Source organism: Dysidea avara, chromosome 12, assembly GCF_963678975.1.
Source record: "Dysidea avara chromosome 12, odDysAvar1.4, whole genome shotgun sequence".
Taxonomy (NCBI): domain Eukaryota; kingdom Metazoa; phylum Porifera; class Demospongiae; order Dictyoceratida; family Dysideidae; genus Dysidea; species Dysidea avara.
In genome coordinates this window covers 17,046,825-17,071,816 of record NC_089283.1, presented here as the reverse complement: position 1 = coordinate 17,071,816, position 24,992 = coordinate 17,046,825, and the positions used below count along the sequence as shown (strand labels likewise).

Sequence of the window (24,992 nt, the reverse complement as noted above, 5' to 3'; positions counted from 1 at the left end):
TAACAGATCAGGTGGAATTGACTTCAGATAAGACAGCAGTGATGGATGGAAACAAGCCAACAGTCCTGCCAGCTTCAAACGTATTGTTGAGAAATTCTTCTCTACACAAATAGTAAAAATAAACTTAATTATTATACAGATAGAATCAATATACTACTCTAAATATACACTACAAATTTTTAAAACTTTTGCTTTGAAATTAAAAAAAATAGGGGATGAAATAATCAAATTTTGACTACTGGTTCAATTTCAGTCTTCTGCATGCACATGAATTAATGGCCTCATACGCCCACCCCCCCCCCCCCCCCCCCCTGTAAGCTGACATTTGTATTTGTTAAGGAAAACATGCAATTTATATTTTCCAATCTTACCATTTCCTTTTCCTATTGGGTATGCACAAAATGCCTCAAGTATATTTCCATCACAGTCTTGTAGCACCAAAGTACCCATGTTGGTGGGAAATGAGTCTTTGTTGCCTTTGGTTACCACTGGTCCTCGAATTAGCTTAGAGGATGGCATAGTTGTTGGGGATCACATGACATAGAAGTGTCGAGATGATGCAATATGAGAGAGTGTGTGATGGTAGTCATACTGGTAGAATACTGCCAGGTGACATCAGTGAGGGCTAGTATTAGCTTGTCATTGTTAGTGCCATTGTCTGTAGAAGAAAAGAAGAATGTATGTATACTACACACAAACACACACACACACACACACACACACACACACACACACAATCTACGCACGCACATCTACGCATGCACGCACACACATCTACGGACGCACGCACGCACACACATCTACACACACACACGCACACACATACACGCAAGTACACACACACACACGTGCACGCATGTATGTACACACACCACAAACACATGCATGAATGCACGCACGCACACATACACATATGCACGCTCACACGCACACAAACACACACACCACACACCAATGATATCAGAATGATCTCTGTTATAATTACCAGTGTCCACACACCATGACCAACACACATCCATCAATTGAACCATTTCCTTTCCAGTGCACTTCACTAGAACATTAGGACAGTTCAGCTCCGTGTATGAACTGCATAGAACAACAAACAGCATGCAGTTATGTGTAAGTGAAACATGTACACTATATACATATCTGAACAGAAAATTCAGCTGTTCAGTTAGAGTGTATTTTACAAAGAGGTGTGCGATTTGTATTCCACTATTATCAAGTAGCTACTGTACATTCACTGTCATTACCCATAATGCTATCCTGCCAATAGAGCATATTCACAAAGAAATCATAAAATAAGGAGCTTAAAATACGTGCGGAAAGAAGCCCAATGCTACAACACAAAAATATCTCGTTTTCGTTCTTTCCACCAGACCTGGTACAGCAGCAGAATACAGTCAGTCCATTGATTTGCATACTGATTTCTTTGTGCATCCTTAAAAAAATCAAAAATTTAAGGACAAAATAATTCTAGCTGTATGGTAGGACAAACAACAAGGAGCCTTTTGAATGTACTGTAATATACATTAACAAAATACATCATTGACATTTCTGTGTGTATGTAACAAACAGTAAGACCAGTTCACAGAGCTGACAGTCTAACATAAAATATGGCCTGTAAATGCATACACCTGTACGACACATACGTAGCAGTAAATGATGCAAAATTTATCAATAATTTCTACTAACACTACCTTGTGATGTCTGCTCCATTGTCTTGCCAGTGTCGGGTAACAAACAGGTTTGTCATCTCCGCCACAACAGGGGGAGTGGTGACAATGTCCTTGTCACCTCCAGCAGCCTTAATCCAACCTTCTGATATGACTGACAAAGCAGCAGTAGTCGCCAACAACTATAGATTAGGAAACACTAACATGACATACATACAGCACAAAAGGTGTGTATAGAGGAACCTCTCAAAAAGGACACGTTGAAATGTGGATAGCTTGATAACCAGGACACTTCCCCATGTATCTGTACTTGTAGTACAGTGTACATGCACTTACTAGATCTAGAACACCTCTTTAAAAAGGATACCTTAGCATGTTGCCAAGCTGTCCCGAATAGAGGGGTTCCACTGTATTGTAAACATAAAAGTGTGTTGATCAAAAAACTCAAGGCAAACAATTACGTGTTCTTAGGAGCCATATTTTACAGTTTCTACATACATGCTGTATGTTTGTATGTATGTAGGAACAAAAATTTGTCCTAAAAAATATAAAATGGTTTTGTATGGTCATTACCGAGTTCTACACATGAACTACACAAGATATACAGCAAAAACACATGATTTTCCAATAACCTTATACTCAGTCTTTGTACGTTGGATGTGATAGTGGGTAGCATTTCCAGGGTACATTGGTTTACTAGTGTGTGCAAAATACCCCTCAGTATCAATCCTAACACAGGTGGACTGGTGACTACCAGTGGTATAGCAGTGGTGACTGTTTGTGGGTAGATAAATGATACTGTTCTTGATAGTAGTGTACACTTCAGTGTGAGCATCAACATCACCGATAACTGTCATACCTGGGGATAATTATTATTACAGGTTTTTATTTATGTATTTATTACCGTGTCCTCATGTGTATACATTGTAATGTATGTATGTGCATAAGGAAGAAAAGCGGTCATTAAACACCAAAGTTTTTGTCTACTGAGGTGAATTAATCTTTGTTTATATCAGGAGTGCATTGAATCCTATGGACAAAGAATACTTGTCTATAGGGTTTGATGAGCTCCCGTTTATTTAAAATAATATATCATTTACAAACTTACTAGCAGACAAGGATGGGTTGACTTCCAGTGAATCACTACGAGCCTTTGAGAAGTGCTGCCAGAAGTGTACTAGTTCTGCACACAGTACAACATTCATTTGACCAATATCAAAATGTTCTTCTAGCTCTTCCTGAGTCCGTTCACTGCTGACATAAAAGTAGTCATAACTAAACCAGAATGCTGCAAAGTCCTCCTTGGTGGTTGCATGCGAGGCAGCAGCAGCGTCAACACTGGTGCTTGTGTCAAATAATGTTCCATGTAAGAGACGTGACTTGTCTACCATGTCTCTGCCATGAGGACCAATTGTGAGAACTGTACACTATGGGAAATGAGAAAATATGTGTGTAGCGTCAGCAAGTTTTATTGGTTAGCAAACATAGAAAAATCAGGAGCAAATAAACGCACTAGGCGTTTATGCACATATATATATGGGGCGAGAATTAGAGCCGATATAATTGCTTGTATCACTGACTATCACAGTACAAGCACAATGCAATGACAGTATTGGAAGATATTTTTACATACAATGGTATTTCTGTTGTGATATGTTGCTAAAACATGTAAAAATACAATAGCCAAGCACTATATATACGTATAACAAAGGTGCGTCCTTCAAAAAAGTTGTGAAATCAAAGGTGGCAACCATTTCATGATGTTAATGACAATTTCACTGAGGCTTTCGGAGGTCGCACCTTTTTATACAACTTGGATGTTTAGACTATCTCTTAAAAATACCATCTCATATTAGTGGATGTGCCAAGTATAAGCAGCCACAGCAATGTGGCACTTATGTAGTGGAAGGAAGTATAGTATACACAAGGACATCTATTCCTTCACTAAATTCATCGCTTGTTTTAAAAGCAACGAACACACATTGAAAGTCACTAGAGACATTAAGCAAGATGGTAAAGCCTATCGTGTCTGTGGGTGGGATTGATGTAGTGTTGGACTTCCTTACATTTTCAATATATGGAATTATAAATAGTTTCACTTCACCACTAACACAACTTCAAGTCACAGAAATGATAGTTATTCCTTTTATATTATGCCAAACACTAAGCCATTCACTATGCTTTGGACTGCACAACAAGGAAATAAGAGAGATAAAATATTTTCTTACTATCGGAAGTGCAGCAAAGTGGTTGTGCTTAATGCAAGGCAATGAATATATGCTGAATAACAGAGTTGTGTACTATATAAAATATAAGTGTGCATATGTATATGTGTAAAGTATAAGGAGACACTTTAATAATAATAAAATATGATAAAATAAACTGCACTGTAACAGAGAGCCCTGCACTGTAACAGAGAGCCCCACCCTGTTGTAAATCCGTATTGAATTTATCCATACGACAGCCAGATGAATGGGGTCAATTATATGCCAGATACCTCATTGCAAGGTATAGAACACATGCATGTGTCCATTTAATTGCTGGGATGCTAAAACCAAGCCTTTATACTGTAGGTCTGTAGTTCCTTGTACACTAAGCCTTTATAGGGCTGTAGTTCCTTGTACACAAGTTGATTTCCAGTGAAAACTCTTGTATAACATGTGATTCCAGTGTTTATTAGAAATATAGCTTACAGTATCACATTCCGTACACACATCCATACAGTTATGATATTCACTAAGTGGCTTACTAGTGAAACGTTGGAACAGCATTCACCTAAGATACCATGCACGTTTGCTGGTTGATACTGGCCTTGTGGACTGTTAGGAACAGCATAGTGCACAAAGCTACCGGGGGTTTAACCGATATATTTCTTAAATTATGAGATCAAAAGAAGCATAGACAATTATTGTGAGTATGCTTCCCAGTGCACAACCTGTCAATCTCACACTTAAAACTCAGCACAGACAATGTGTAATAACTCTTAAAGCTTGACACAAGTTGATTACGTATTATGGCAAAACTGAAGAATAGCTGTGTTACATTTAAAACCCACCCCACCATATGCTTATACTGGAAGCCATTGAAATTTCATAAGTACGCATACTCTTAAAAATGTACTTCTAGCACACAGACGCTACAATTTACAAACTTTAAGTCTGACTAAAATTGAAGGAGTAAGGTATCCTCTACTTGTGGCTGCAAGTTCAGAGAAGTGGAATCTTTACTTGCCAAGTTACACCACAGGTTAGATGCATCTTCAAAACAACAACACTTGGTATCCGATTGTGACAAAGAAAGCACCTAAGCTGATTTCCTTTGAATGTCTGGGCAAGGCAGTTGATCTCATGTTGTCTTCTTAATCAAATGCCGCACTGTTTGATAACTAACCTACAGAGTGGCCCTGCTACTATACAGTAAGTTAATACTCATCACCCTCTAGTGGAGCCACTCAGACCAACTCGTGACATCGTAGCAACTGCAAATGGTCTTGTTTATTAATGGAGTGAATAGCCAAATATATAGAAACTGCTATTTACACAGAAACACATATTAAAATTGTGATATCACTTTATGAGCAAGCCTACAGCAACTCATCAACTTGCTGTGCACACAAAACAGTCCATGAACTGTTCTCTTGATGAGCAGCACAGACTAACTTCTTGATCAGCTTTGCTCTACAGCACAGGCTTACAAGGTAGAAAAAAAAGGTGGGAACAAGCAGGTAACAACTAGCAAGCATTTACTAGGTGGATCCTGAGAAGTTAGCAAATGGCAGGACAGCATCATAACACAGCGTAGGTGTTCAAGATTGACAGTACCTTGACTTCTCACATGGAAATACAGTAACAGCCACCCAGCTACAGCTTCTTGCAAGATAAAAGTAACATGGTATTTAAGAATAATAGTAGTCTGCAACTATAAGAATAAATTCTTTTAACTGAACACTTAAAAGAACCATTAGTCCATGATTAGAAGGAAAAGACCAAATTGTTGTTTTGTTTTGTGATGGTCCCAATGTCATGGAAACACTACAATTTCTGACTAGTACTCTTAATAATAGATTCTATGTACAGTCTAGGATAACAAATGAAACACAAATCTGTGTAGCAGTTTCAAACACCACTGTTCCTAAAGTTGGATAAAGGTGTTCACAAAAGTGAATTTGTTTAGATAAACGAGGCCCATTCAATTATATACAAAAGTATCAAAACTATTTAAGTATTCTAATAAAACTCCAATAGCATGCACAACAGTGACAAATACTATAATTACACAGTCGTCTTTATACAAGCCTCTAAACAAGAGAAGTACTATAAATAATAAGTGAGCAAAGCAATACGATACCACTAACAAATGTATACATATTTCTGTACATATATCATGAACCACGATAGTGAGCTCATAATAGGGATCGCCCATGTTTTTTGCAAAAATCCTAATAGAACGCACACCTAAAAACCACCTTGAAAAGCATCCTTCAACTCAAAACAACCCTCTGGTGGTTCTTTGCAATGTGTATAGGTCCACTAGTAAGTATCACGTGAAAGGAAACAGTATGTGTACTTCAGACAAAACTGAAATATGCCCATTTGGTCATATTACTATTATAATATTATTCTTTCACAGAAGTTTACAAGGAGAATCCTGGGATAAAAAGTAGCAAGGCTTGCTGAATGGATCATTGTGCATGTCCATGACCTATTTTTGATTTCGTTTTCGGATGGAAACATCCCAAACCGGGCCGTTTCTTCTTGCCAAAACGCCATTATAATTGAGAAGCCATACAAGATTGCACTATAAGTTAAGTTTTTTTGGTGTGCGTTGCTTGTGGCTAATAGAATCTGTCTTTATTAAACTCTGTATAGGCCAGGAAGCTTAATCTGGGCTGATGACTTTGTTATAAGGTAGTTTATTCGCTCCGTAATCATTGTACGTGGGCGGGTTATCCAGATTAAATACTCTAATAGAGCAGTCATGTAAATACTCTAATAATGCAGCCAAGTGTATAACAACAATCCTTGCACTGAATTTGACAGCTATTAAAGGCACCAGTAACGTAAATTGTAGCTCATATTGGGAGACTCTCAGTCTGTATGCACATTGCAATTTGATTAGTTTCATGTGTGTACTGAAACGTTGACAGTGTTACTATGCAGAATGCAAAATTGCACTATTCACAACAGTCTTCTTCATAATCCATTACTGGATTAAAAAATAGCACACAAACTAGATGAATAAAAAATTGGAAATTTAAAATGGGAATAGGGATCGCTGAAAAAAGCCACGAAATAAGAAGGGATTGCTGGGGTGGTAATGTAAACCACAAATCCCTATTTTGACTCACTTCAAAATGACAGAGCATGTAACTAAAGATTTATAACAGAGAGTCATAATAGGGATTTGTGCTTTACACTACCACCCCAGCGATCCCTTCTTGTTTCATGGCTTTTTTCAGCGATCCCTATTCCCATTTTAAAATTTCCAAATTTTTGTTCATCTAGTAGTATATTGTCACTAGTAATTAAATTTTTTTTTTTCATGATATATTTTGTGCATAAAATAAAGGACGCATATTTACAAGCACATGAAACAAATATAAAGTTAGTCAGGTGAAGCTGAGTCCAGCCTGCCTTCTGCATTTCCCACTAGTAATTAATGCATTGTCTCACGCGTGCTTTTAAAGACAGCTCAGCACATACACTAGTATAATAAAAATTATAAATTTAAAAATGAAGTAGGAATCCAAGTGATAAAAAGTAGTGAAACAAGAGATGAACAATGGTAGCTATTACAGTATAGCTCAGTGGGAAATCTCTACTTTGGCACAGTATGTTCAGTGCCAAAGTAGGAATTCCCACTGAGCTATACTGTAATAGCTACCATTGTTCATCTCGTTTCACTACTTTTTATCGCTTGGATTCCTACTTCATTGTGAAATTTATAATTTTTAATATACTATTTGTTTAGTTTTTTGATAAAGCATACAGTTAGCTATAAACATGTGACTGTTCTATTAGGGTGACTGCTGTATTAGAGTATCTCGAGTCAGCCTACGAATGTGTGCTTGCCCCAAAAGGGGTGTGGTCATCATGGTTTCGATTGGTTCATAGTATTAGACTAGAGTATCTTGAATCAACCCACCAACTTGAAGGTGTGTAGTCACAAATACAGTTAGCATAAAAGTGGCGTGGTCATCGTGGTCTCGATAGATGGATAATACGTAGAATAAAGAATGGGTGTGATGTTGTGACCTATTGTGGAGTACTGGTACCTCTGTACAGTAGAGTAGTCTAAGCGCCTTAATTAATTTTGTGATTTTGTGGCGTCTATCTTGCTACTTAAAGAAAGTGTTGATATGGAAAATTAACACCTTGATATGGCTTCGTTGGATGAAGAAGACAAGCAGCCTGATTGAAGATAAAAGAAAAGACAAGGTGCACAGGGCGTACACTTGTCGGAACCCCAAAAGGCACATCCTATTAGTGAGTTTGTTGTTGTGGCGTACAATGGTGACCGTGCACTGCTTCATTTGGGCTCTAAGCTTGTGACTGTGGTCAGGCAGTGAGTGAGGCAGTGAGACTACAATAGGAGTTTTGGGCGATTTTAAAAATTTTATATCCGGCCACCTGTAAGTGTTTTGTTGTTTTTAACGCTACATTTGATGCTAGATGGATTAATATTATTCCATAAAGGTAGTTTTTGTCGCATAAGAAGTTTCTAAGCTGATTTTTAAAAGGCAATATTTTTGGTGGCACGTGTCATTTCGGGGGAGATTCCTACTTAAACAGTACTACCGTACTGTTTGATATGCAAAAATATCTGCATTACATTTGCAATACTTTAAACAATATTGTACATACCAGTACATAAAATTTTACTACAGCTGTCAAGTCCCTGCATCTAGGTTTTTGCAAGAGACAACTGTGAAAGATTGATTGGTACCACCACCTGGTACCAATAGGGGGTGGTACCAATACATGAATACACAAGGAATGAGTATAACAGAGTATACTATGTATGCAAGTGTCTCCTGATTGTTGTATGCATTTCAGTTTTAGTTCACCACACAACCACACAACCACATAATTATGGATATATACATTATTTATTTATCTTTAGTCAGTACGTGCATTTAATTCCTGTAGTGATCATTTTACACAAGTATGAAAGTAAAAAATAAGTTGGACTGATGGTTGTTTTCATAATGGCAGTGAAAGTGCAAAATATGCTTATACCATCATAAAATCAACCCATTGTGACATATTTATACCCCACCTCGTCATGAGTTCATACACACCGAAAAATCAAATGTCCTTGCATGCCTGTGTTACTTTATGCAGCACATTGTGAGATTGAGTGTATGCGCTACAAGCCATTTAAAATGGAAGGGTCAAAACCTTAGTGACTAGGATGTGTTACCAAGTTAAACACAATTTCCTCTTAAAGAATTCATACACAAGAGGAACAGATATACATTCACTTACACACATACCTCTTCCTGTAGTTTCTTAGTAGGAGAGGCTTCAGGTTTTCCTTCATTTGTACAGCAACACTCACCAGTCAGTTCAGCCCATACGGACATAAAACCAGCATAAGTGCCCCAGAATTCTGTACTCGGATCGCTAGAAATTTTATACAAGAGCCCATCAATGTGAAACAGTATTACAGACTGAGCAGAGATCTTTGGTGCAGCAAAAAACACTCCCTGGCTTTTCTTACAAGTACGCTTGAAGTCAATAGTGATTTCATTAACCAGAATACACAAGTGGAAGGAAGACTCAGGTGGTTTGGTGGTCAGGTCTGCTTGACCATCCATGTCTTCAACGTTAGCTACAAAAGACCATGCCCAATTGGTCCAGCTTGATGAGGCATTTACCTCTTCCTTTGATTCTTCTGAAGAAGGCAGTACTCCGTCAACTTCTTCTTCAACATCAAAAAATTTCTCTTCCTGGGATGCCGAAGACAATGCCGGGCTTGAAGTATCCTCATCTTTACCTTTTAGCTTTTTTGTGGAGTAGTATAGAGCAAACAGTCTATCTAGAATACGCATAAACAGACAATACTGTGTTTCCGTTAGAGAGAAATTCATTACATCACTGAGAAAATTCACTGTGTTAGAAACTTGATGACCACCTTGATAGTCCTTCTGTGTCCGCATGGTGAAGCAAAAGTTACTAACAAACGATTCCTGAAATTGTTCAATTTGTCCGCTAGCTCCTAACTGGTCCAAATAGAGTACCACATTACTCCATATAAACTCACTATGTAGTGAATAGGTTCCTTGTAAGGAGTCAGTGTATATGAACATTCTGTTCCAGAATTCATTGGTGCTGAAGGACTCAAGCGATTTGGCAGTTATGGTGAGCACAATGTCATCATCCATGAGTTTGACAATAAAGTTGTCAATGTGGTAGACAATGTTGCTGAGAATGCGGTTTAGTAGGCCACTGAGATAGCCAGGAGCCTGATCACTGCTACCTATAGGTGCATATGTGTATATCAGCAACAACATTTGTGCAGGAATACTTTAGTGTGCATGTTTGATGTGTGTCTACCTATGAACACACGCACGCACGTACGCACAGTGTAAACAATGCATAACACAGGATACAGGTGCAGCAGATATCACATTACACGTACAATGACAATCAAAGAAACTAATATTAATGACACAGTAAGACCAGCTAACTTCACAGCACCTAATCCATACAACATACACACCTTGTTTGAGTTCTGTCTTCTTGATCGTTTCCTTAACCTCACTACTCAAATCCTGGGAGCCACTTTTATCGGCCCCAGAACTCCACGACTCCTTTACTATAGCAACTATCTCCACATCACTGATGCTTATCTCAACTGGTTCTGATCCTAACGTGGTCCATGGTACGTGTATTCTCAGCTCCTTTATATGGCCGCTCTGCAGGGCCAACGGATAACCAAATTCTTTCTCTAATACATCAAGGCGAAGTTCTAAATTCCTTAGCACTGCATCTCCGCCCCAAAACGATAATTGCAAGTCTGTAGGTTGAATATTCTTCACATATTTGTCAAGATAAGACGTTAACAACGGAGTTATGTAACGCTCGAGCATTATGAACCCGTTTCTATCAAATGTAACTCGCCTCTTAGATAATTAAATAACAAATAGCACATCCATTTGTATAAAGCTCACCCCCTATTCACTCCTATCATTGTTCTATTAAATAGTAAAATTGCTCTATTTAAAGACCAGCTACTCTATTTAAAGATCACTATTTCCATTTAATGATCACTAGCGCAGGAAGGGAAACCTTACTATGGTCGTCACGCACGCTATTGCGTTGTTATAGAGTACGTATATAATGTACGAAATATAACAAATGAAGCTGTGAAGTTTACTGTTGAATGAAAAGCAAAATGGTGAACTTTTTGCCGCTACAGAGACTTGTTCGGGGGATTATACGAAGAGAGAAGCGTACTTGTAGCAGCATGGCGGTCTCTAATAGCGGGAATACATTTACTGTGGCCACTTTCAATATTTTGGCGCCATGCCATAAGCGGCTTACCAAGAAACAAGCCAGCAGGTGAGTGTTTGAAATGATAATGGTGAATTCCACACAGTCATGTGACATTACCTGTATATTTCAACAATTTTGTACATGTTTGACAACAGTGGCATGAATCTGCAAACTTTGAGTACATCATTGTTTAGCCTGACCCGACTATACTGTACAGCAGAAAGGAAAGGACAAATATGAACACTATCAGAATTGATGGAAATTAAAAAAGAAATGTTTTTAGCTCATGCATGACTTTGATGATTTAAAAATTGACGAATTTGACCAACTTTCTTCCAACATGAGAATGAATAAGTGTTATTTTTTACATATGTATTTCTTGTACACAGTAATAGCTGATATGTGTTAGTCTCGTCCTCGCAGACCCGTTCTCCGGGTGGCGCTTATTGATTAGAGATTATAAGTACCCCCTCCGAAAGGGTCTGGTGAAATGCCCATACCATTTTTGTCTGAGAAATTGCCAACTCTGGCGAGTGATAATTGGTGTTTAATACTTACACAAGATTTTACAAAAGGTGACGATTAAACAGTATTTATCATTTTATGGCTGCGCAGTACAGACTTTACAAAAGCAAAGCTTACCTCAAATCGTCACCTCTTGTGTAGTTATTAAACTCGAATTATTACTCGCCAGAGTTGGTGATTTCTCGGACAAAAATGGTATGGGCATTTCACCAGACCCTTTTGGAGGGGGCGCTTATAATCTCTAATCGATAAGCGCCACCCTGGAGAATGGGTCTGCGAGGACAAGACTAGATATGTGTGTGGTAATAAACCATAAAAAATGAGTGTATTTTAAGCTGACCATAATGAATGATGTCACAAGCTTATAACGATTAAGCGTTGTGACGATTACGAGCTCCTGATGGTGTACTAAAACTGCACAACGAAAACTTATCAGTAGGGTCGTTTTGGGGCCAAAAGATTTAATCTCAATATTGAGGAATAAGGTTATGAGTTACACTATGTTGGGACCTACTTGACATGATAACTATAATGAGGTGGTCTTATTGCAGAGGATAAGGTTTCACTGTACGCACGTACATAATGCCATTTCTATCAACGAACTAAGCTATACAAATACACTTTCTTTGAAAAATTATCAAGGATTTCTCTTCTATTTGAGGACATAATGCATTCCTTTTCAGTAAGGGTTGAATAGAATTTGTGTTGTACATCCGCATGCTTTAGTAGATAAGGGAGTGGCAAGGTTGATGAATGGTGATGCAAATGATGTGGATAGTAATAATAGCACAATATCAAGACTCTATTATTTTAAAAAACATGTTTTCTTTTTTCAAAACCTCATGACCATCACATCAGCATTCTACAGATTTAAGATGAAGATTTTTAGACATAGACCTTCTTCAACTCCCAAGCTCCATTGGATATAAAATATCCTTGTTACCCTACACTTGAGCAATACGCACAGTTTAGTACTGTCTGCTTTGTGTTTGGTTTAGATGGCTACGAAGGGAGATAGATATTCCAGAGCTGTTCACAAAGAGAACAAGGGAGATATTAGAGCTGATAAAATCTGCAGGACCGTTGGATGTGCTTTGTCTGCAGGAATTCTCAACTGATGATAGAATTGTCGACATGTTTCATGACGCCTTAGGGACAAGGTAAGAATTGTCTATAGAATTGTTTTGGTTTTGTCATGAAATACATTGAAATACACCATACGAAAATACATTAGCATGTTAATTATCCAGTTAATAAAGTTCCTCAGCTATCTACAGTAACTCTTGTTCACTAGAAATTGAATATTGTCATCAACTAGGATATTTCAAAGTGTTGGTATAGAGTAATTGAACCATTGCAATATAAATGAATAGGCCTATAACAATGGACTACACTGCTTCACACCATCAGAGTTCAGCTAACCATGGGTCTACAGTACAAAATAAGTGACATTCTTATCCAGTGCTCCTTCAAATACTCTAATAGAACATACACTTTGTTCTCCCTAAAATAGTTATGTTTGTGACATTGTTATAGCTCCTGTCATAATAAATTATGTGTGTGTGTATGTTATGCAAGGCCAGAATTTCTAGTGTTATGTTTTGACTCACTGCTTCATAGGCGTTAACGTTCTTGCAGGTCCCTATACTGGTGAACAAGAGTATACTATACATTTGTTGCTATAGCAACCTACCTGCATGAGTGTAAAATAATAAAGAGTGGTTATAACTTGGTACACTGGTAGTTAGTAAAACCTTAGTTGTTCCAAACCGCCTAGTATTTTGAAAGATAACATAACTGTGAAATGGTATGTGAAACTACTGTAAAACAATGTGGTAACGTTTTTATAAACAGTAGGTGAATTTAACTACTCTAATAGAACAGTCACTACTGTAATATATAGAAAAGATCATATTCAGTCTTGTTTACCCAAAGTTCAGATCAACGTTCCACTGTATGTTGCTAAGTTTAGTACCGCATTAATAGCATTACCTTGTGACTGGCCTCAAAACTGAAGTGGTCTTATTGATGAGGTTTAAGGTGTGTTTGGGACCTACAGTGTACTTGACATGGTCATTACAATGAGGTGCTTTTGTTGCCACTTACGTTGTTCTGCTCCTACATGTAATTTTTTTACTGAATGCCAGCCTTTCCAACTGCATACATTTGTCAACTCATAACTCAACTTCTAAATGGGATATATATCACTGTTTCTTTGGAGCCCTTATGGACAGTTATACAATAGTGGAACCTGTTAATCGGGACATCTGACACTTGGTAAGGTCCCAAAGTATCCCTTAGCATGTAAACTGACCTTGATAATCAAGACACCTTGATAATCAAGACACTTTTTTTAATACTCAGGTTTACTGTATCATCTGATGTGGCAGGTCAAACTTGGAACTTTAGAACGTTGATTTCATACCGTAGACTCCAGTTATTAGGCGCACATGGTTATTAAACGCATATTGCCTGTTAAGCACATATTGTAGACTTGTACTAGATGGCTATACCCTTGTTTGTTAAGCGCATATAGTTGAAATCGCCTCTGCCACCTCGTACTACATAGAATTGTTGTCAGAATGAATCAGACATGTCACAGCACACTCGATTCCTCACCAGGCCCGTGTCTAGCAGATACTGCCGTCTGTGATAACAATAAGCTGTAACCGCTACCTAACTTCTAAAGATTTCCGTTACCAAGACTGAAGCAAGCTATTAACTAGTGTTCAAAATCGCTTGAAGACTGTAGTGGGCACAACTAATGCCCTCCCAGCAGAAATTCCTTACTGTAATTTATAAGTGCATGTGCTTAACAAGCATAGTAAATTTCACAAATAATTCCTCCAAAAATTATAAGCGCATGTGCCTAATAACCGGAGTCTACAGTAGTTTTAAAATTGACATGCAATGTGGCACCATGTACCATGAAACCACCTAACTTCAAAGGAGAATTCCAGGGTACATATCTCATAAACCCTGGCTTGCCATGATACATTTAAGTTAAACCATGGCTTTAACCTAAATGTACCATGGCCTTGATATCTGATGATGTAACGTTGTTTGTTTTTATAAGAATCCTGGCAGTATTCGATTGTGGGAGTTTATTATTGCTCACGTGATGAAAACCACGAACCCGATTTTGCATTCTACAGCACTCAGACGGAGGCAATTCAACACCCTTACCACCCTACGAGTTGACAAACGGAAGTTTAAGGTGAGAACTTGTGTCATGGTTAATTTACAATCGCGCGTCCGCGTGTTTGATTACGTACCACGCCCACTTTTCGTATATCACGAGGTAACCACTCTACAGCAAAGCTTGCCCCTCTGGATGTTTAGAAAACGTAAACAGTGGTTAAACAATGTAGCAACTTTGAAACACTTGTTAAATCGCAAAATTGAGTGTTTCCATGATATTCAAAGGATTTGCCCGTTTATGTTAACAAACGTAACTGCAACGTTACTTGCTGCTGACCCATAATCAAATTTTACCAGACTGTCTATAATAAATCCAGTGGGTTGCCTCATATTGGCTTGGGTGATTAGTCGCCCACCACAGTAGACTATTAGTCTACATGGTACATATCAGTTGTATTACGTGCCCTCGTGATTTGCCTGATATGTACACCCATGCTCTCGTAACAGTCCTCGAGCTTGGGTGTACATATCAGGCAAATCACTCGGGTACATGATACAACTATTACTTAAAATTTGAAATTGCTAACTTCTAATATCAAAGTTTATATTGTGGTGTCTAGCACCATACAACTTCTAATACATACCATTATAAACTCTTGCTAAAGTACATTTATCATCTTGCTATTTTAGGTACAATTTATTACAGCTGCCTCGTGCAGAGACAGAAGAAGGACTGGCCATGTTTATAGACAAGTCGATACAGTTAGTATAGATCTTGTAGTGGAATTGTAGCCATTTCTTGCTATTGTTTTATAGTATTGTGAAAACTGTTACTCAGGAGTTGCCAGGGACGTCATGCAGAGTGGCATTACATGCACTACTACAAGTCCCAACAATTAAAACAAAGGTATGTACATTACCTTCTTAATATTTTTTTGATTGTAGGCTGTCCATATTTTCTTGACTACCTGGCAAATTTTATAGCAGATAAACACAGTAGCAGTTAAGTCATCAAATAGGAAATCTGTGATTGTGAGCTTCTTGTATATCATGTCTGTGGCCAATATTACTGCCAGGAGTTAAGTAGCACTCTTAAATCCAAAGAACATTGGATTAGACAACCAACATGTTTCCATAGACTCAGTTGTTGTAACTGTTCAGTGAAAAATATTTAGTATAAAAATACTGTATGTTCATGGTTAACCATAAGTTACATGAGTATAATAAATTTCATTCACTGTTTGTCATGGCTTGTGTACCTACGTGGTTTCATTGGCAGGTTTACGTGACTGTTCTATTAGAATATCGCTGCAATCTTTTACAGCACTGACGGCTACATGGTAACCATGTTCTTTGATTTAATGTGTCTTACTGTAGTTGAAAGTTGCAGCAAGTCACACAGTTAATTCTTGGAATGGCTAGTAAAGATAAAATTTTGCAAAAAAATATTTTTCATGCATATGACAAAAGTAAAGTAGCTTTGAGTACTGTATAGCGGGTTTTTCTCATGGACAAATTTACTTGCAAAAATAAAATCATGCGACACTTTATCTCACAAGGTGACAAATTCGTGACAATTCCTCGTATGAATTTGTTACTTGTTGCAGCGTGGTTGCATATAATGTCACAGGTGCAGCATTTAACTGAAACATGTGGAATTTGTACGTGTTATGGGATAAGTGCATTATTCTTTTTCTGCTGTAGAAACTTGTATAGTCAAACCACTGCAGTATGGTAATCCCCCATATGTAGGTAGTAGCATACAGAGAATGTAGGAACATAGACAGTCTGCTTTCTGATTAAACTCCGGGTGTTTCGAGGTCTTATCATTTCCATGTTTACTGTCAACTGGATGTAACTAGAGGTCTTGTTATGCATATGAATGCAGATGAACCAGAGATTAGGAGGAACAAAGGCATAACATTTTTTAGCATTCCGGTACGAAAAGAAGTGAAGATTGTGGTTGAGTGCAATAAATAGGAAAGATTTCTACCCGCCTGAGGATACCATCATCTGTAGTGAACACTTTGTTGGGGGTAACGAAATGGCAAAACATCTCGATCAGTGGCGTACCCATACTAGAGTAGTTGACTGTTCTATTAGAGTAGTTGACTGTCTATTGCTGTGAGTGTTTGACTATTCTATTAGAGTAGTTGACTGTTCCCTACATGCCTGTTCTATCGGGCATTTAGTTGTTTATATGATATATCTCAGTAACTTAAAAACATTGTACTGACCTTGTAAAACTAGGGTGATTCCACCAATTTCCGGACACTTATCTTTCAAATGGCTGTAATACAGTACCTATTCCAATTCTTATACTACCACTAGGAAGGATTGATACTACTGCACATTTGAGTGACAGTTGATTTATATAATGCTCATCCTTTTCCACAGGCATTTGAACTTCAACAGCTGGTAAAAGCTCTATTTATTGGATAAAACCCTGGGCAAGTTGATTAATAAAATGAATACAAACTGTATAATGATTAAAATTTCAGTCTAATGATATTCAGAATTATCAATTGTGACCCAGTCTGAGAAAACCGGTCTTATTGCCCATGTCACCAGATTTGATTTTTCACCCAGGACACAAAGCTACATGAATAAACTATCTAATTCCACAATTAAAATCAGCTAGACTTGAGTGGTCTGGTTTTGCTGGCTGTTTTTCCCAAGCCCAGTGGCGATCCGTACGTGTGGTGTGGGACCTTAATGGAGCTCTGGTCAGCCTGGGGATGACTGTATGTGGCTGTACAGCTCTGTGGTATTGAATAAGTACCTTTGCTGTGAATTTCCTTTCATTTTAGCCAGTTTTGAGACCTCTATGGCCCAAACTTGGCCTAATTCATCCCTTGGCCTTCCTTTTCAAGTTTTGAACACCATCTTGCCTGCCTTCCAGGGCCCCCCGTCTCCCACCCAATTTGCAGCTCGCCTGATACAGTCAACCTCGGTTTAAAAACTATCTAATATGGCGGGAAACTTAGTTGTTGGCTACTTGCACAGTGGATGATCTGGAAGGTAAGGAATTGGTATATAACGTGTGAAAATTTGGTACACATAGCTTCAACCATTGGCAAGCTACAACACACTAAATACTTAAAACCAGCGTTTCTCAATACTTTTAAATAGGTGATAAGCCCGGTTTTCCCAGACTGGGTCACATACAACTACAGATTTATAGCCAGATACTCCAGAACAGCTAACTTACCGATTTCAGCCATGAAAGACACCCAGAAGTAGTGCCAGCCACTTAGAACAGCCACAGCAGCCAGTTTATAACTTTGCATTATTGGGTGGATCACGTGATCTCACGTGACACAGTTGTATGTGACCCAGTCTGAGAAAACCGGTCTTATCGCCCATGTCAGCAGATTTGATTTTTCACTCAGGACACAAAGCTACATGAATAAACTATCTAATTCCACAATCAAAATCAGCTAGACTTGAGTGGTCTGGTTTTGCTGGCTGCTTTTCCCAAGCCCAGTGGCGATCCGTACGTGTGGTGTGGGGCCTCAATGGAGCTCTCGTCAGCCTGGGGATGACTGTATGTGGCTCTATAGCACTGTGGTATTGAGTAAGTACCTCTGCTGTGAATTTCCCTTCATTTTAGCCAGTTTTGAGACCTCTATGGCCCAAAACTTGGCCTAATTCATCCCTTGGCCTTCCTTTTCAATTTTTGAACACCATCTTGCTCGCCTTCCAGGGCCCCCGATTCCCACCCAATTTGCAGCTCGCCTGATACAGTCAACCTCGGTTTAAAAACTATCTAAAATGGCAGGAAACTTAGTTGTTTACTACTTGCACAGTGGATGCTCTGGAAGGTAAGGAATTGATGTAAAACGTGTGAAAATTTGGTACACATAGCTTCAACCATTGGCAAGCTACAACACACTAAATACTTAAAACCGGCGTTTCTCAACACTTTTAAATAGGCGATAAGCCCGGTTTTCCCAGACTGGGTCACAATTAGACATACAGTAGCTATAGCAGAATTTGATAACAGTTTACTGGCCTTAGGCACAAGCCAATCCACAATGTCTAAGTCTGGGTAGACATCAGGATCAAGCTCTGTACATTCAGCATCGTAGTACCTTGTTTTGCAAGTATCACATGCCACTCATGGCCAAACAGAATCTTCAGACAATTTACAAGCAGTATGCACAATTACTCTCATCAGAACTACTCTGCATTTGACATCTAGGGGTGGCACTCAAACTAGAAACACTTCTTGTAACTTGGCTGTGTGTGGTAAGACTGTTGCACTTGGGATTGTGCCCTCCCTCTTCTTCTTCCTCTTTAATCCCACCCTCGCCCCTTTCAAGTTGTTTTCTTTAGCATCTTCACGGCGCTTTTTCTTCATTTCTCTCTCTGCCTTCCTTTTCGCTCTTTCTTCTTGTAGTTTCCTTTGCTTATGTTCCTCCAAAAACTGTATGACTTGATCTCCAGAGAGATGTTTTGGCATAGCAGAAACACCACCAACCTTTTTTGGTTTGTTTGAAGGGTTGGGATAGGTAAATACTTCATCAATAACTGGAGACACTTTTTGTTGAGATTTTAGTAGTAAAATTTCTCTGTTATGGAGACTCAGCAGAAGCATGTGATTCAGAAATAGACAATGAAACAATACTAAGGGAGGGTCTCTTCTAATCCAGCATCAACAAATTGACACTTAAACAATTCATATACATAGTTCGCTCTTTCATAGACTTTGTGTGACTTTTTTACACTTCTTAATGCATAGCAATTGGGACAAAACCATTTGTTCTTGGGACAGTTTTTCATTCTTAGGCATGACATGTGGAGCCATTTTGTGACACATGAAGGATCTTCACATCCAATCATCAAACAACCTTTAGGTGTTTTACGAAAACTCCATCTTCCATCATCATCCTCGGTCAGAACAACATCATCATAATCGACAGCTAGCAGCTTGATGTGGTCTCTTGTAAACCATTTTCCTGGTAATTCTGGAATGATGGCCAGCCAGAATAACCTTTCAGCCTGTTTTAGGTTTTCATTGATGAATGTCTTATTGAAAGTAATCCTTTCAACGTGAAGTGCTTCACAAACCAACCAAACTATAAAACCCTTGAAGTAGTTACCATCTGCAACTGGTACTGATAGCAGTACGAATGTTCTTGCTTCAATGCCAGATTGCCCTGGTCATTCTTTTCTAGACACTTAACCTCCAGGTCCACGACACAAGCATTACGTAAAGGGGTCTGGGGTTGCATCAAAATAAGCCTTTTCAATGTACAGCACAAAGCCAGCAAGATCTTGAGACCTTGAACTGCTGAAGTTTATAAGTATCTAAGGCCTTATGTTAATTCATGTTCACATTCATATTGTATTGCAGAGGTTTTAAATCTCACTGACTCAGGATAGCAAATTGCATGTATCAATAAGGTTTATGTGAATCTTTGTACACTGCTTAATATAGATGAGATCTTGTTATCCATCCACTGTGGTACCTCATCCACAGCCTGAATTTTGATTGGCCTTGTGTAAACTTCTCTAAATGGGACTGCTGAATTGGAGTCACATTTAGAATTCCATGCATATGTACACCACTTCATTTAATTCTATGTAATTCTGTTCTAAATGCTCTGGATCAAACAGCCAGTGGCAAGTGTGTAGTGGAGTCTGAAAACAACTTGCAATATGGCTGATCTTCAAGGGAAAATATGTTAGGAACTATTTCACCACTCAAACATTTTTCAAAAAGCTGTACAACATCTGCTTCATCAGCTGGCTGGCTTGTTTCTGCATACTTCAACTGGTTCATTTTCTTCCAATGGTTCTGGCTTACAAGTTAACTTTCTCATAGTTTTGTTAGCAGAAGTAAAGTCTATGTTAACAAGCCCCAGTTATGGAACCTTTTAGATTCTATGTTAGCAAGCTCCAGGTATGGAACCTTTTTGATAGATCTTGTTACCAACCATTGATTTGGCACTCTGCTCCTCTCTTTTTCCTTGTGATTTATTCCAGCCAAAACAGCATGTGAACATGTTTCTCCCAGCCCTTCCATACATGTGCAGTGACCACAGGCTACTGCTCCGCACTTCTGAAGTACATGTACTACCATGGTCACAAGTTGTCATTGCATAGCTGTGGTTTACTTTGCCAACCACAAGGCAACATTCTCCACTGAAGTTCTATGACCCATCCAGCAGTGAAATATTGAAAGCTCTGAAGAGGCTTGTAATTCCTAGCTTCCTCAAGTGTCACAAAACTTGTGGTGTGCAAAAGATGTGTAACAACATCTCCATGGCTACATGTGCAAAGCAATTAATACAACAATATTAAATTTTCTGTACTTTAGTTATCAATGCCAGTTTTCATCCAAAATATTCTAATAGAACATACACCTACTCTATTAGAATATACACAAATTCTCATAGCAATTTCCCTGATAAAACATACCTGTCCTGTCAACTGTAGATTGAGGTACAGTGAGTGCCATCACTGTATAACATCGTCTTGTGTGGCCAGATGTATGGTATGTTCTCTTTGTCAGTGGGCTTGTAAGTAACAGATTAAGCCAATAAAAAACTGAACAGTTTGGCTACTCAAGGCAAGTGGACACAATGAGCTAGACAACAGCAACAGTGGTACCTGAGAGGTGGCAATATGGCTAAATCTCCAATCAAGTCACTTTTGTTTCATGTGCTTGTAAATATGCGTCCTTTATTTTATGCACAAAATATATCAATTTCAAGACAAAAAAAAAATAAATAAAATAAATCTCCAATCAAGTCACTTCTTTTCAGCGTATAAGGATCAATACCACTTAACAAAGCGATTTTTGATAAGTAACAATTCCTTTCTTTACCACTAAGCTTCGAAAACTTGTCAGAATGTAAACTGCTTTGTGCCATAGCATGATCTTTTGCCACTCATTTTTTAAGTGCCTTGTTTGTGCAACCACTTCATAATAAGTGTTGATGCCTTGATGGAAAGCCGTGAAATTTAGACTGAAATAAGCAAGTTAGCCATGTTTCTTTGTAACCCATGATGAATTTATGCAGGTGCCTGAAAATTGCCAAGAAATAGGGCTGTCCAGTGATGTTTGGCAAAGAAGCACATGTTGCATAGGGGAAGAAGCCATTACAAGTAATCAGCCAGCTGGTTTGTACATAAACAAGCAGCTGGTTGTAAAAATGTTCCAACACAACAGTTATAAAAACCTCATGAAAAACAAAACTCCACGTGATGAAATATGTCGCAAATTTTAATATTGCAAAGTTCCCAAAACAAGAAATTTAAGTTCTCACGAGAAAAACTTGCTATATGATACTTTGTAAACAGGTTTACATTGTAAGTGTATGCACTATTAGAGTATTTTACCAGTTATTTTTGTGATTTGTTGTCCTGTTATAATATGTTTTCCAATTGAGAATATGTATTTGAATGTTGTGTGTTGGCTGTTGACATATTGTTACTCAAATTACTGTGTTGCTGTTTGTCTGTGTGTATCATTTTGTATGCTGTTGTTAAGGTACTTGTATCTACAACTCATCTGGAATATCAGTATCATTACTTTTCAGAGAAAATTCGTCAGGTAATTTTATCACTTTCGACATCAAGAATATTTTATTATTGGATGAGATATTTAGGCTCAGATCAAAGAAATCTTATCGTGTACAGAAAAGATTCGTTCGGAGTATGTACAGTGTATGTATGTATGTATGTATGTATGTATGTATGTACGTATGTTCCTAGTAAAATAAATTGGCTAGTAAAAGCATCAGACATAATATGTACCTTTATGGTTTTCAAGATTTAGTGATGGCCACCTTGTAACTATAAGGCCATCCCAATATGAGTGGTGATGTGCAGTATATCAATAATAGAGATTATCATGATAAATTTCTATATTGTGATTATGATGTAATTTTATATCATGATTATTATCGTGATACATGATGGTGTAGTACTTAGTATACAAAATTTACTTAAAAGTTATGTTTAACATTGACAGCTGAGTTCCTGGTGACTATACTGGTTTCAATTGTGGAAGTAGTCTTGAATCGAATTATATAAATGCTCTATTAGAGCATTGACTCTTCAAATAGAGATAATGCACACCTCCAAAGTATAGAGCAAATGACAAGTTTTTTCATCACCAGATACAATTCTTACTACTTGTCAATGATCACTCGTTAGAGAAACATTAATGCAACATGAAAAATGCTACTAGTCATCTGGTTGGAGTCATGTAAATAAAGCTTGTCTGCACTACTGCTTGGTTAATAGATAGCCTGCATCTACATGTATACCTTTCACTCTTGCAAATATCTTTGCACAAAATGTCTATTATTGCAAATGTCTAGTAGGTCATCTGTGTTATAGTATGTTCACGTTGAGCTGAATCCTGAAAAACAGCTAAAAATTAAAAGTGGATTTTTTCTCAACGGAGTTAACATTTCAGCCAACCAGGTGTTTATTGGTAACAGCAAAGGTGTCAACAACAGACACGTACGGTTTGGCTCTATTACAAGTTCGGGAAAGGGCTGTAATCGCCACTGTACTTATATGGCTTCCCCATAGGAAATGTATTGTGAAAATTTTGATTGGCCGTAAATATTATGTCAAACATTTGAATAAAACAATTTTGAAATATTTTTAGCGGGTCAAGCAGTATTACAAATGAGCCAAATTTCAAGATCATGTGTAATTGCATCCATGAGTTATTAAATGTTTTTGAGGATTCAGCTCAACGTGAACATATTATAGTGATGTTCAATTGTGATAGTTTCCATGTTATGTTGATCTAATCATTGCTAAGATGTGCTTCATGACCTAATTAAGAATTAAGACTACCTCAGTGTTTCATTGTACCCAGCTAGTTCACCTTTTATATTAATTTACATGTAATGTGGTAGATATCTACTTGGAAAAGATAGTCCATTCCTTCTAATGGGGGATTTTAATGGATCGCCTGACTCTGGTACTTACTCCCTTCTTAACGAGGCTGGCTTCTTGTCAGCGCATCTTAAGGTTCATGGTCTGGAGCCAGCAGTGACACATAAAGACCACAAGGGAAATGAGTTCACAGCTGATTATGTGTTCTACAGGTATGTTCCCTTTAAATTATACACTCTATAAAATTTTAGATGCAGAAGAGGATTTAATGTTGTAGTCACTGAATGTATGAAATGTTCCAGCTATTAGGCCAGCCAAACTTGATTACTTGTTTGGGGTTTGTATGTGGGCAGGAGGTTATTTTATATTATTCATTATTGAGAAAATGATCCAAACACCATAACAACAGGTTATCTGTTCTATAAAGGTTAGGCATATGCTACATTTTACTGACTTTGCCAAGCAGAAAAGGACGTTTCTGTGTTGTAAAACAATAGTCAATTGTATAGGCGTAGAAAGGTGTTTTTAGATAGGGGGCTCTGTTCTAAGCTAGGTACAACAATGTGCAAAGCACACTCACCATGTAAAACATGATCTCGCTAGGGGGTCTGGGGGCCACAGGAAAATTTTGATATTTTAGCTTAATTCTAAATTTATATACTGATTACTCTATTAAAATAACTGACTGTTCTATTAGGGTATTTGATCTTTTTGCAAACTAAAAATCAGAAAATCAATAGGGGGCCTCCAGTGAGCACTCCTCACTGACATGTATTATGGCTACTCAGGATTTGCCTGATATATGCCTACAGGGGCTTGGACATATACATATGAGGACATGGTATAACTATATATTACGTATGTACTTCATGTAGATCACAATGTTTACATGTCAAGCCAGTTGTAGTCAATGTACACCCACTGCAGTATGGAACAATGGTATGACATTTACTGCAATAAATGCATGCTTCAAACTTTTTATCATGTCTAATCAGAAATGGCCTACAGAGTTCATAGCTTCAGATCACAGATTACTAACAGCACAGTTTGATCTTGATCAAGAGATACTACTTGATGGTAGAGATGACATTGCTACTGTTGTAGACACTGACTGGACACATAAACGTAGACAAAATCGTGCGTTGTGTTCTCTTTTGTGATAAAAGAATTGCTATTTATTTATTTGTTTATTTTTATATATTTTTTGAATGAATTTGTTAATTTATTACTAAATTTAAATTTTAACATCAATTCTTGTGTCCAATGAATTTGTTGACCATTT

The 24,992-nt window shown here is 37.8% G+C and overlaps 2 protein-coding genes across 2 annotated transcripts; one reads left to right on the top strand and one right to left on the bottom strand.

The window, feature by feature from the left end:
• On the bottom strand, window positions 1-10,925 carry LOC136241744 (intermembrane lipid transfer protein VPS13B-like). The gene is made up of 8 exons (XM_066033039.1): window positions 10,401-10,925; window positions 9,172-10,157; window positions 2,785-3,103; window positions 2,309-2,535; window positions 1,701-1,858; window positions 953-1,086; window positions 372-658; window positions 1-101 (listed from the first exon to the last, which is right to left on the bottom strand). The coding sequence occupies exons 1-7, from the start codon at window positions 10,768-10,770 to the stop codon at window positions 501-503; spliced, it is 2,352 nt and encodes a 783-aa protein (XP_065889111.1). The 5' UTR covers window positions 10,771-10,925; the 3' UTR covers window positions 1-101; window positions 372-500.
• Window positions 10,892-24,992, top strand: LOC136241747 (uncharacterized). The gene is made up of 10 exons (XM_066033045.1): window positions 10,892-11,009; window positions 11,100-11,242; window positions 12,700-12,861; window positions 15,533-15,604; window positions 15,659-15,749; window positions 22,344-22,406; window positions 22,462-22,508; window positions 23,731-23,922; window positions 24,586-24,649; window positions 24,706-24,992. Exons 1-10 carry the CDS (start codon window positions 10,944-10,946, stop codon window positions 24,868-24,870), a joined length of 1,065 nt encoding a protein of 354 aa, XP_065889117.1. The 5' UTR covers window positions 10,892-10,943; the 3' UTR covers window positions 24,871-24,992.